The 14,667-nt window shown below is 37.7% G+C and overlaps 1 protein-coding gene across 2 annotated transcripts in view; it reads right to left on the bottom strand.

Annotated features, from left to right (window-relative positions):
* PKN2 (protein kinase N2) overlaps positions 1-14,667 on the bottom strand; it is a 56,254-nt gene that overhangs the window by 25,782 nt on the left and 15,805 nt on the right. The window contains exons 2-3 of one of the 2 annotated variants that reach the window (XM_080406653.1): positions 7,456-7,516; positions 5,791-6,091 (exon numbers count right to left, since the gene is read on the bottom strand). In XM_080406653.1, coding sequence (XP_080262779.1) covers positions 5,791-6,022 — 232 coding nt within the window. In that variant the 5' untranslated portion in view covers positions 6,023-6,091; positions 7,456-7,516. The remainder of the gene's footprint in view (positions 1-5,790; positions 6,092-7,455; positions 7,517-14,667) is intronic. The other variant, XM_080406652.1, reaches the window with a different exon arrangement.

Raw genomic sequence — 14,667 nt, 5'->3', positions numbered from 1 at the left:
CAGTAAGTAGCCTGAGGCAGCTTCTTAAAGAACTCAGATTAAAGTTTTAAATCAGCTAGACAAACTGGTCCTATTATGGAAAGCGTTGACAATCTTAGCAGCAGCACTACAAGCTACATCTACATTAGCTGTTTCGCTCTCTCTTTGTAATGTCTACTGAGGTTGTAATTACTTTGGTATGGCTAGTTATCTCTGATCTATTTGTGTAACACACTTTACAGATGGGCTCAAATCTCATCTGGAGACTTTTAGTCATTTTCATAATACAAATAAGTAATAAATTAATCCAGATAATTGCAATCATGGGGATTTATGTATATGCTTAAAGTTAAACAAGAGTTAAGTACTCATACCAAATTGGTATTTCCCTCAAGTAAGTAAGTAGGGACTGGGGAAAATAAGAGATTCTCCAGTTTGTCACATTTGTTGGTCAGTAAGAACAGTACAGACTTGTCATTTTGGATGCATTCAAGTCCACCTTTGCATAGGAAGCAAGAGCTTTGCTGGGGTACAGATTAGTGCCCCTAGGCATTTTTCTTCTTGACAGTGAATATCCAGTGAAGTAACAGATGTATTTCAAGTGAACTTGACTTCATTTCAAGTAACTAGAATGTTATTTTTGCTGAACAACTGTGAATGCTGTTGCTTAACAGAGTTTTGTGCAGAGTTAGCACACATCCAGGCTGCTGGAAGAGCTACAGTATTGCTTCCCCAGCACCTGCAATATCCTGTTTTCATGTAAACACACTCTTAAGACTTAAAATAAGTTAATAGTGATGGTTTAACTATTTTTTAAAATGTCTGGATTGCATCAGGACAATGGCAGTTTTCAGTCTGAAATGCTTATCTTAACCGTGATCTTTGCTCTTCTGAAAACTGTTCCTGTTTGAGTCTTTGCATAGCGCTCACCTGCAAATATTTCTTGCTTCTAAATTGCCTTTTATCGGTGCTCCTGTATGTTAGATTTGTTAGTGACACAACTCTACTCTTCTGAGACTGCTGCTCATTCTTTGGGGACTCTTCCCCAGATGCTAGGTATGGTATTTCTTCAGTAAGCTCAGTATGAAATCTACGATCCCACGTAACTTTCTGAATTTGGGTTCCCAGATGGTACTGCAGCATGCTGCTAAACTGCGCTATTAGCAGCAAGTGTCCTTTGGTAAACCAGTTAATTTTAATCTTATTTGCGACTATTTAATTGCAGTTAGCCTCATCAGTGTTATACCCCAACCAAAATACCTGTGATGCATGTTTAGGCATTGCTGGAGGTGGGGGGTAGAAAGAGGCATCATCAGGCTTTTCTCAGGGAGCCAGATGGTTGCATCAGCACTTCAAATAAGCCATCAGTAAGTCCAAGGCAGCAGTGGACGTTCTGCACTCAGAGAACATCCAGTACTGACCTCCCGGAAACATTTGGAGTTCAACTGCATTTCAATTCAGTAATGGCTAACTTTAATAATTAAACAAGTGAAAGGAGATTGTTTCAAATTGCTTTGATAATGTTGTTCTACATTAAGGTTCCCAAAAGTTACCATAGAATTCCTATGCATATGGGCCTCGTAGGTGGAGTCTGCTGTCTCAAAAGTCACTGCCTCTACTAATTTGGTTGCTACCTCTACCCCTTCCAGTAATCTGTTTTACATGGACACTGTGGTGTCTGACAGATTAACCTAGCCATTTATAGGGACAAAGAAATCCCCCAAACAGTCTAACTTCCCTGCCAGCTAGTCATATTCTTAAGTAAAATAAATTTTCTTTGTGACCCCTACAGCCAAACCTAGTGTAAAGTAGATAGCTTCGAAGTTAGGAGAATGCAAGAGGTGTGAACTTGTCTTTTTGGTTTCATGTTCTCCACGTTTTATCCAGTCTCCTCAATTCCCTCACTTTTCTGTCATCTCCCTATCCACCTTTACTTCAGCTCTATGGAACAGATTAATTCTGCAATTTATATATATCCTACCTATCAACTATATGCCTAATTAAATGGGTCATTTGCTCTAAGTAAACTATTTCAATCTTACACCTTGCAGAGTCACATTAAAAACCAATCTCTACTGCTACTTTTTAGACACATGAAAAGCATGTATCTGTGCTACTATATAGAAAAGTATGTTTTTAAGAGAAAATTCCTCCATCTCCAAGACTGAAGTAATCAGCCCATGTTACACATTAAAAGAAATCACTCAGATTTTCAGTAATAACGGTCACTAAGCTTGTCCTACGCATTTTATACTGCTGCATTCTGCTTTACTTTTAAGTGCTGAACCTTCAAATTTTAAAACTGTGTCTCAGTATGACTAATACACTGCATGATAAGGGCAGACCTTGGTACAAAGTCCCATTTCTAAAACAAATCTAGATTCACCAGCAATTCCATAATGTAAAGTAAACCTACATTATGCCAAAACTTGTTTCCAAGTCATACATCCACCGCCAAGTCTACCCTCACATTCATTAATATAGCTTTTTTGCAAACTGTACTTTTTGGTTAGGGTTTAATACCAATTCTTCAAATAGTTCTGCAAATGATTTTTTATGACATTCGGACACAGAAAGCTTTCAGTTCTATGCAAACTACCATCAAAACATCTTAACTTGATAAATATTATGAAAACACATTTTTCTACAGTAGATTCATTAACACTATTAAACATATAGTTTATACATTAACATGTATTGATTACACTATGCTGATTACAAAGAAGTTACTTTTTTAATGAACCACTGTTTTGTAGTGTAACGTAAGTTACTGCTTGATACCATAAGCAGCAGTAAGTCACAACAGCTTGCATAGCACTTTTCAGTTCTAAATCTGGAGCACTTTACAAATATATGTTCACACCCACTTCTCAGATACAGGAACAAGGAAAGACTAAATGACTGTTCCAAGTTACTGCAATGACCTTTCAACCAGTCAACAGAAACAGTCCAAAAACCTTTTCAGAGTTCAGGCCTGACAGGTCAAAGGGATCATCATCTTACATGCAATGGTTCTGTCTTATTTCTCAATCGATCTCAGTCCTGACTTTGCTACCTAGAACATGCAAAAACCTACACAATATACTCTAGAAGACAGAAAGATAGATATGGCCACCCCTGAAAAGTACTGAAGTACATAAAGGGAACACAGACCTTGACTCCACAGCTCTTGAACCCTCTTTACCTTATTTTCACCATTCATGGTCTGTACAGTCTGAAGATTTCCCATGTATTTCCTTCTCTCTTTTAAATCATTTGTCACTAACTGACCAGAAGAAGGTCAAACATGAGCTACAGTGAGAAGCTGTAACTTAGAAAAAAGCTAACCTCTAGAAATAACGCACTTATTCAGGGAGCTCCAGTAAACGGTTATTAAATTCACTGTTGATCCTGAGCAAAAGCAAGAATTCCCAAACTGAGATACCTGTGGCCTCTCCACAGACCTATCTTTTGTCAGATGGCAGTGGTCTTCAGGGCTATGTGTCCATGTATTTGCTGAATATTATGTGTACATATACATAGCTATTTAACACACATATACACAGAAACACCCACACAGTCGCCATGCCGTAAGTTTCATATTCTCAATCTTGTTTTGCAAAGGCCATGCTCACTAATACCTTAAGTCAAACCTAAGACTTCAGTAGTAAAAATCAGAGTATCACCTAGATGACTTGCACCCATTAGTCTCAAGACAGACAGCATGTTTATTGATAGTGCTCCCCCTCCATGAATTGGTGACCACAGATAAGGAAGGAGACAGACAGTTAAATTACAAGGCAAAGAGTATAAAAGACTCAAGCATTTCAATTTTGGAGGGTGGGTGCTTATAGATCTTTGATCTAAAAAGAGATGTTAAAAGAACTAAAGACTACTTTTTTCCCCCAGAAGGTTATGCAATATATTTTATTAAAATGGGTCTTATATAGGAATACCTGATTTGATACTATACAAAGAACATAACAATCTCAACAGAATTATTAAGATTTTTCTTGCATATTTCAATAATTAAGTAAGACTGTAAAAGCTATCTACAAATAACACTTTGAATGGAGGAATTAAAGTGAAAAACATAGTACTAAGAAGTTTAGCATGCATCAAAAGCAAGGAGGAGGACATGTTTATCAACCTTGTTCTTTTATCCCTTGAGCCTTTCATGGAAGTCTCTGGTATTTGAACACGAGGTGAGATGAACCTGACTGCTAACAGTTATCCACAAATGCACCCGGCACTGCTGGCCTTTTCAGGAGTATACTAAGGATCTGAACAACATAATTCAGATCTTTGTATTCACACCATCTCTTTAGAACTAGTAAATGCTTTCTCAGGGTCTACTGCACTTCCCGAGTCACACGCAAAGACAATATTGCTCATTAACTCATTGTGATATTTGAAATGCTACATTGGAAAGGGGCATTCCAACAAGAGCGTTCTGCGTCATCCACTTTATAAGTTTTGCTACTAGATGAACTTAAACTTATATCAGATTTTTTATATTCACTCCATACACAGTCTGTATAGAATTATTTTTCTGTTCCATTCTTTCCTTTAAGAGCCACACTACTGTCAACATTGAAGTAGATTTTCACGAACCTTAGCCGATATGGAACAGAATGCTTCATGCAGACTAAAACCCAATGGGTATCTATGAAGCATACATTATTGTACTCATTCCCATTTCATGCTACAGCAACTACTCTGCCTCATTAGTTCTAGTAGTGCTCACCCTCTGCCCCTTGTATGTTACCAAGCAAAAAAAAGCAGAGAATAGAGAAAATGCTGTGCAGACCATCATGGACACTTCAACAATCTTGCAGCATGTCACAGGGCCAGACAATATGAGTTCCTGATACCATCTGCCAATATTTTCCTGAATTCTCACTGTAACCAACCTTTCTTCACAAGGATGATGCGGTCATTTTATTCTACTGCCCAAGCTTCTTAAGGCTTGGCAATAACTTCAAACACACCTTTGATGGCTTGTGCACATCTATTAACTTTTTGCCAAAAAGAATCTGTGCAATGTGACATCATGAGGCTGGCAATACCTCCAGAGTAATTTGACAAAGCTGAAAAAGGACTGTTTACTTTCACAACATTCCATCTTAAAATACCAACCCTTGTATTTTTTAAAAATATATTCTAAATAAGTATTGCGTCACTGCCATGCCACAGAAAATACTAATTAAAGCCATTAATTACAACCATTCTGTGAAAACAATTCCAAATTGTCTTTAAAATGGTAGTTTCATTGTGGAAAAGCCAGAGAAGACTTAACAAATCGTTCCCACATTAAGAAACATTTGATAAGTTAGTCAAAGTGGCATAACACAGCTTTTAAATTTAAATTAGATTTAAGTTTAAAAAAACCACAGAACTTTTAAGTAGAGATGTTATAATTTTTCCCTCCATAGAATAAAAAAGGTGTACTAACATTCATGCCTACACTCAGAAAATGTCACTGGAAGGCCTACTGAAATTTGCTTTTACACAGTGAAAAGTTATTAGGAGATATTATGGTGATCGAGAAAATATTAAAATATAGTAATAGCTGAAAGTGAAGAACTGGTACATGTTAAGTTGGTCTTTAGACCATGATCAAACAGTCTCTGAAATACAATGCTCCCCAGAAAACAATTTAGAACTCAAAACAGCAGGACACTTGTGATCCAAAACAAATAGGCATAAATAAGTAACAAACTGCCAGAATGAGCAGGATTTGCTCATTCCCAGAGCAATTTTTTCAAGTGAAATGGGACACAGCTTATCTAAGCTAAGAAGAAAAACTGATTTCACAATAACATATGGTACCTGCAACGTCTTCTGGATCTGTTACAACAATGTGTGCATTTAACTCCTGTAACTTATGATGCAAGTCTTCTAACTTCTTATTCGATTTTTTCAAAATGTTGTCCACATATGCCAAGTTCTTTTTATCCGTTGTGACCTTCCTGAGGTTCTCTGCTCCCTCCTTGATTTTAAGCTCCTTCCTTATTTCCCGCTTGATTTGGTCCTTTATTTCATCCAGCTTCTGCTGTACCATTGTATCTGAAAAGTCCAACTTTTGGCCAGTGCTCACATTCTCAGCGGCTAGAAGACTTTTGGCATCCCCCTAGAAAGAAAAACAGTAATGTAACTACCAAGAAAGTTTGTTTCTTGACAACGCATGCTGCACACTTAAAATGCCTAGGCTTTAGGCCTCTCTTTATTAAACAATCACTTTGTAAGACCATTTACTAACCATGGGCCTACACTAATGTTGCCCTAAAGCAACAATCTCACAAGACATTACATGTTAACTGGAGTTAGATTTTACAACAGATTTATTTTAAATTTAGTGACGTCTTTACTGTGCCTATTTTTAACACCAAGAGATTTAAATACTTCTGGATTTGTCATGGCTGCTTGCCTGGCAGTTATATGCCTCAGAGCTAATGACTCACATTTGTAATTTTCTAGATTTAATTGTGTGTTTTAATAGACCAAATGGATAGAGGAAATAAGAGTAACTTCCAACAATTATTATCTGTGATGAATTTTTATACTTTCATTAGAATAAATTCCTTTTAAAGATTGAAAAGAGTATGTTAAGAAAAACCTTACTGATGTTTGCAAATGTTTAAAGAAGCACTGGCATCTTTATAAAGATTTGTCAAGATGTTACTGGAAATCTGCTAGATATTTTTTTTTTTAAATCCCTCAAGTAAAAATAAAATAATCTTACTTTCTTGTGCAGGCAAGCTAGGCTGAAATGAAATTAAAAAAACAACAACAAAAAGTTGCATTGATGAATGGGAGTTGGTGTAGTAAGGGAGCAGGGGACAAAAAGAATCTTCAGACCATCAGTACATATGAGGTCATGCTTGTGCTTAGTGTATGCTTACGTATCATTGAGGAAGTAACTGTACAAAGGGCATGTTACAGAACCTACATCAATAAAGTACAATCAATTACATATGTAATAACACTTCTTTTGTCTTATACAAGGACCCTGTACCATGAGTATACACTAGGTCCTACCCAAGAAGTCTTAGCTAAAGCTAAGTGAGTGAAGACTGAATAAGGGCTCTCCTAAACTTAGAATCTGATCCAGTCATAATTCAGGATGTATTTAGTATATGTGTGGCCTGATCTTTATGTAGCTACCTAAAAGACCAAAATTCCAGTAAATTTTCTTAAACACAATGAAGAAGTTGCCCAGACTTCTGAAATATCTGAGTGGACAGTAAGGTATTTGAAGGGGTGATTAAAAATCAGGAAGTTTTGGGTATAATCCTAGTTGTCATCACTATCTGCTGTTGGAAACTCCAACAGCACAGCAGAAGAAAACATTCAGGAAGGAGTTCAAGTAGCACAGCATTGGGCTAATAAACTGTAAAAATGTCCCAGAACACATGATCTCTAGATATAGTCCACAGTTTGTTTTCGGAAGAATTTGGGGAAAAAAGGATCATGACAGTTGGAGCTGGGCCATACCTGTAACAGATAATGCTGGTCAAACTATTTCAATCTGTGTACGTTCCAGTGATTGTGCCTTCTGTAAGCAAGATCCAATCCATCAGTCAGTCCTCAGCTCTAATTTTACCTGTTTACTAAGTCATCTTTAAACCCCTCTTATTAAAACATTTATATCCATAGCTTCAGCTTTTAATACAAAAAGTTAGCAACTCAAAGATTCTTAAGTATTAAAAGTAGTCAGAATCACCATCTTGCCACAGAATTTGTCTGTTGTTGAAAAAGACAACAAACAAGCCATTTACAAGTGACAAACCAAGTAGGAAACGAAAGGGGGTGGGTGGGTGGGAAGGCAAATTTATACTTAGAGTGCACTTGTGGCTCCTGTAAGTACATTTCTGTTAGTGTAGATTAAAATAAATAATTTATTATGCATATATAGAGAGGCTATTAATAGTTGCACTGGGAAATACAGGACATTGTTTCCATATACAGACATATAAAAAGAATCAACTTTTTTAAAAGAATGATCAATAATGATGAACAACTAGTACAAAGGTTCATATCCATAACGGAGACCAACCACCATGTGTTGAGGGCTTTAAGATACAACTGAAACTGAAAATAAGCTCATATAGTAACTGTATAGCAAACTGTTCAGGTAATAAGTATATATAAATTAGACCCAGATCTTTGATTTCCCTGTTTGTCTAACAAATCTAGGAAGTAGAAAATGAGCCTCAAGATTAGTATACTAATACTTAGCCTTTAAAAAGAGATCAAACCAGTTTTTGTAAATAAAAAGTGTATTTTTTAAACCATAATCCTTCGCATTTGTTCTGCAAGCTTCCTAGAAATAAACTCATCATCTACCTCCTTCAAAGCATGACATTACTAAGTTTACAGGAGAAAGACAAGTAGTGTTAAAAACCCCACAAAACTCAACAAAACAACCCCCCAGCCAACCCCAAAAGCAAAAGGAAACCTTTATTCCTTATTCCAATAGCACCTGAAGTACACTAAAATTATGCCAAGAAGGTACACTTCTCAAACAGAACAATGTAATTAAAATATAAATAATTCAGAAATATTCTTACTAGGGTTTCCCAAAGAGACTTCAGTTAATTGTTTATCTATTGAACAATAACGTATTTTATTACAGGGGAGGTTTTTATTCCTCTACTAACCCTACATCCCACCTGTTAAAGGGATGTTATATTCTTCCATAAACAGGTTTTTGGAGCCCTTGCTCCACATATACAGTCTCTTAACAAGTCTTCAATTAAATTAAATCTCCATGATCATTAGTAATTTGCATTCCAAATTTCTAGTAATTAAGTTCCAGTTCTACTCAGCAGCATCTTTGTCCCTGGACTTAAGAGTTTCAGGATATAGAATCGTTGTCTTCAATCTGCTTCTGCGGCAGCTAAGAGTACAGCAGTGCTGATTCTAATGCGGGAAGCTGGCCACATTGCCTATGAATTTAAGCATTCATCTTTAAATCCCTCCAAAAGCCACAGATGATACTCCTTCTGTCTCTCTTGTCATCCAGAGTTAATTATACTTCTGAACTAAAAGTACCCTGTCACCTAGTTGCCTAGATGTGTCACCTGGCACAAAGGTCACTGTGAAATAAACAGTCTTCCAAGGAGGCAACTGTGCACGCAGTGACCCTGAAGGTTGCTCCCAAAGCAGAGCCAGAGCGTGTTCTGCAAGTGAAGTTGCTCTGCTCCTGCGCTGACACGTTTTGCTGCTGGGATGCAACAAAGGTTTGAGACAGATCCTCATGCCGGAGAACTGAGCTGCCGCAGCAACGTTCCATTTTAAAATGGAGATAATGCCAAGACTGACACAACTGGACAGAATGTACAACAGTTGAGTAAGAGAAGTATGTTTCTTTAAGAAAAATCACCTCCCAAAACGCCAAACTCATACTCTGCTTTCAAACTGAGAAGCGACTTAAAACCACAGGATATTCCAGATTTATTCAATGACAACCTGTTACGAGTCTCTTGTTAGAGCTGAATATTCTTTCAAAAAATGCTTTTCCCCATTTGGATGAACTCCCTCCCAGGTTGAGCCTCACGTCCACTAGGATGTAGGTGTTCTCTCCCCTCAACGTGAAAATTAAGTATGTAAATAGAAACAACAGCTGGAGGCAGGGGCCAGGTCCTTTGCTTTGCACTGCTCAAGTGGGCAGGGTGCAAAGACAGAAGAAATCATTCACATTCTCTATGCCAAGAAACCATCAATGGATTTTGCACAACCACTTCCTTCACTCTCCCTCCCAGAATCATTTAACATGAAGTATCTTAAGAGTGGAAATGCTCCAAAGCTGATAATGACTAAACCACTCTTGCTGGTAAAACAGAGAATAGGCCTCCCTGCTTTAGAATCGAAGACAAAAGAACGGGCAGCCAGGTACCGATTCTCAGTTTCTTTTTTAACTCTGGTAGTGTTTTGACTATTGGGTAAAAGACAGTAGGTCATCTTTCTTGGGTGGTCCCAGGACCAGACCACTTGGCATAGCATCCTCCTTCTTGTGTGCCACAGCCGACTGCGGTGACCTAGTTCTGTGCCCCACAGCAGCAAAGGGCAGCGGGAGCCGGTGCTGCTCCTAACAACCTGCTTCTGGGCTGCAGGGGAAGCAGTTCGAGGCAGTGGTGCGTACTTGTTGTGTGATGGGAAAAACACATGTTTATGAGCCAGGCTGCAGATTTCTGAAACATCTCAGTATGTAATGAAACTGAAGCTGTGTTTACTACAATAAACTCTGAAGGACCACAAATTAGATATTACTGCTAAAAAAAAAAAAGAAAAAAAAAAAAAAAAAGAAGGAACTCATAGCTTTCCTGCTGCAATGGCCTAATGACTCAACCTCACTTAGATTGCTGGCTCAAAGACTATCTATTTACAGAAATGAATTCAAGATGCCAGCCTTCAATTTCTGTACTCTTGGGAAATATTTTAAGTACAGTTGCTGAAAATAATGGGTAGTGGTCTGAGCATGTCTTTTAATAATACACAGAGTCTATTCTGGCTGATGTGGTGAAAGAGAGCAGTAATGTTGTTTATGAAAACCCATGGGAGTCCCACACTTTTTCCCCAGGTCAATTCTGAGCCAAATAATCAGTGAAGCAGGTGCCTTGCCAAACTGCACTTACCAACCAAACTCCCATTGAAGAATAAAATGTCTAAATTGCTGAATGACGGAAATGGTACTGCTGACAGAAGAGAGTACCATAAAGTTGGAAATACCAGAGGATCTGCTTAAGTTGTGTAAACTGAATGACTTCCAATTCAAAGTGAGATTATCAAATTGCCACCTCTTAGAAGAAAAAAGATAATGCTAAAATCCTGGGCATTATTAATAACTCCAAAAGAACTTGCTTGTAAGAGCACAGTACAGCTGCACTGTGTATTCACCATAGAGAACACCGAGTAGGGCAAGAATACAGATTACTGACTTCTGGTAGGAATTGTTACAGAAAGGTAAGCGGGCCCTGAACTACAGCGTGCTTAACAGCTGACGAGCACTCATGCAAAATATTATTTACACTTCACATTGATGTGCTACTAGCACACAGTCAACGTCCCTTTAGAAAAAAGACCATATCAAAACTCACAGTAAAACTTGTCTATTTTTTCCTAAAACTATTAGCATTCACTTTTATATGCTCTTGAATTTTAGTAACCATTTCAATAGACTACAACAGACAATTAATACAGTAAGAAAACCTGTTCGACAAGTATAGTAAAAAATGCTTCGTTATTAAATAGAAACATACTCATTTCAAACATAAAAATAGGATTTTCATCTTATGTATGATTAAAAAATTACCATAATCCAGAAAGACTAAATGTTTATTAATTTTTCATTTCATTTTGAAGAACTAGAAGTACAGATTTGGAACTATTATTTTTCTTAGTATAATTTTCTGAATAATCTTTCACGGAGAAAAAAGCAAAAAAATTCCAGTTGTTTTTCTGAGCTAACTGCCAAGGTCCCTGAAGCTCTCTACAGTAATTCCTGAAACCAGAGTAGTCTTTGATTTTAAGAACAATGTTAATCAATTGCAAACTTCCCTTCCCCCCGAAGTCATTCATAAAACCAGATGTGACGGCTTGTCTGGATTACTGGAACTACATGGACTATTTCCTCCTGCCCAGAAGCAAATGTGATTGTGGTCAAGATCTCAGCACTCACCCAACATCAAGAACAACAAAAAAACCACCCGAACCTTGGAGGCTTAATAGATTTTGGCATTAGTTTGCTGTGCTAACATGTCACAAATCAGGATTTAAATTTAATCTAAGTCACAGCTTTCTGCTTTGTAACAAAAGGCTGTTTAAAGCACAAATATCCATACTGTATTGCATTATACATGGATGAATTCAAGTAGGACACCGACTAAATGGGGTTCAATTCCTGTGCAAAAAACAGTGAGTGCCGGGCTGCATCTGTAAGAGATTAAATGGACAAAAAAAACCCCAAACAAACAAAAAAGCAAGCATTCCTTAAAACAGGGATGTCCATCCTACAGTCCTCAGTCAGCTGGTCCCCTCTGCCCCTCTCTCCCCGTTTCAGCTGTTTCCCTGATGAATGCTTCAGGAGGAATGTTTGCTTTTAGTCACAAGATAGCTGCTGGGCTGCAGCGCTTCCTACAGCACCTGTATGAAAAGCTGTGTGGCCTGGATGAGGCAGGCCACAGATTGCACCTAAACAGGTAATAAAATTCCCCAGAGATACCTTGCCAACATCTAGGTTTCCAGCCACAAACAATCCCTGATTAGGCCAGCATTTACCAATGCAAAGAGCATGCTTCCCAAAGGTGCTCCAAACAGCAGCACAGGCTTGCTTACAGAACTGGAAATTGTGACGATGCAGCGTTGTACCAACATTGATTACAGAAAAGGGTGTAAAGTGAGATTTCCTCACCATGGAAGGGAAGGAAAACTTTTAAAGAAATGCTGCCTTCAGCTACTTCTCATTGCAGTAGCTTCTAATGGTTTTATGCTAGGAGAAGGACCTGCAAGGAGGCTTGCAAAAAATTATGACATTAAAAGAAAAAACCCACACTCACTTTTCTCATGATTGCAAGGACCCAACAGAGGCTATGGCACAACACAAGCAAAGAGCACCTGAATCTGAGATCAGCAATGGCTACAGTATCCAAGAAGTGTGACTAGCTATTCTGGCAACAGGCTTGGTACAGACATTTCAGCAGTTTCCAGACTTTTTATCTGTAACTTCAAGTTCCTACTCCCAGCCAAAAAATTCAAATAGACCCCAGCACTGTTGAAAAAAACCCTTACCCTCTCTGGTTTCAGAAGTGCAAAAGAAACACCACAAATCCCTGTTGGGATGAATGGGGACTGCTGTCACAACTTTTATTTACATGTGTCCAGGAACAAGATCAGCATATGACTTTATTCCTGTAACACCACCACTCCTCCATACTCTGAGACCTTGCTGTCTCAAGTTTTAATTTAGCTTCTCATTTTTAAGTGTGTATGAAGTACCAGTAATTATCAGTGGTGCTACAGTAGTTGACTTAGTATAACAAGAAAAAGCAGCAGAATACATACTCAGAAAACCGCATTTCACGCAATTAGTATGGTTTTAAGGAGACCACACACAGCAGCAGAAGCCCTATTAAACGCCAAAAATACAAATGAGCTCTTTCAAGATACAGGGAAAAAGATTTTATGAACTGTTAATACCATACGGCAAGTTTCTCCAATAAAGAAGTATCATAGAATTGTCCAAAGATGACTGAATTAATTCCACCTAAGATTCAGCCTCACCTAGAAGCACTGAAATGATAATTTCTCATCTAATTCCTGTAACATTATCATAGCATGTATACATAATGTAATAAATACACACACTTCTGTTTAAAAGATGAGGAAAACCAGGCTGATTAAATGGCAGTTCAATAAATGGCAAGAGAAACAAGTTCAAGGCAGCACAATATATTTTAAGAAAAAAAGTCCCTCAGTCACAGACTCTTAACTGGAGCTGTACACTGAACATACTGGACTGGGCAGCAAAAACAGTCATACATGTGCGTTTCATCTCCTACTGCCAACACAGGAATTCTGTGCACGAACTTGTTTTGTATTTTCCAAATTTCATCTGAAAAATTTAGTCTTCTTTTGAGACATACTTCAGGGAAAAAAAAATTAAGAGCCCATTACATAAATGAAAATGTGAAGACTGGTAAATAGCAGAGAAATTACTATTTTTGTGTTTCACAATTTCAGACTGCTTCGAAGAAACAACTTCATTTAAAATTGATAGCAAAAATAAGCACTGAGAGGGATTTAGGCTTTGGTGGGTTTTGGGGTTGTTTTGTTTGTTATTTTAAGTGCTTTCAAATAAATATGCAGTTATTGTTTCTTTCACGGGAACATCTGCAATTTTCTGTAACACATAAATACATCAACTTCATTCTAATGGCCTAAAATTATTTCTTAAATATGTACAGTACGTACTTTTAAAATAAAGTGTATATTTTAATATTTTTGCCAAATACTACACATGGGTATACACTGAATCACAGAATCATTTAGGTTGGAAAAGACCTTGAAGATCATTGAGTCCAACTGCTAACCCGGTACTGCCGAGTCCATTGCTAAACCCTGTCCCTAAGCATCACATCTACACATTTTTTAAACACCTCCAGGGACAGTGATTCCACCACCTCCCTGGGCAGCCTGTTCCAATGCTTAATTACCCCTTCAGTGAAGAAATTTTTCCCAATATCCAATCTAATCCTCTCCAGTGTATCTTGAGGCTGTTTCCTCTTTTCCTGTTGCTTGTTATCTGGGAGAAGGACATACCTGTGCCTGCCTATAGCCTCCTTGCAGGTAGCTGCAGAATGCACTCTCCTCTCCAGACTACGTAGTTACATTATGCTCAAGTCCAGTGCAAGCAGTTGTTTTACTGCTCTGAAATGCTTGGAGTCCAACACAACTTATTGAAGAAATAGAACTATTTAAGATAAAGCTAAGGTCATGCAAATGTTGCGTAGAAAACTCTCAGTACTAGTAATACAGAAACTAGTAATCTGTCCACAAGAGAGAAACACTCTCCCCCTTCCCCAAATACAACATAACTAGTAAGGTACCCGTTGAAGTGTGTGTTAAAGGAAACACCTAAAATAATGCATTTCGGCTGCTACAGAAAGTTTGTATAATTGTTTTATGTCACACCAATATAAACAGTTT

This window comes from Falco punctatus (genome assembly GCF_963210335.1).
Source record: "Falco punctatus genome assembly, chromosome: 11".
Taxonomy (NCBI): Eukaryota; Metazoa; Chordata; class Aves; order Falconiformes; family Falconidae; genus Falco; species Falco punctatus.
Note: the sequence above shows the minus strand (reverse complement) of the source record. Positions and strands in the feature narration are given on the sequence as shown.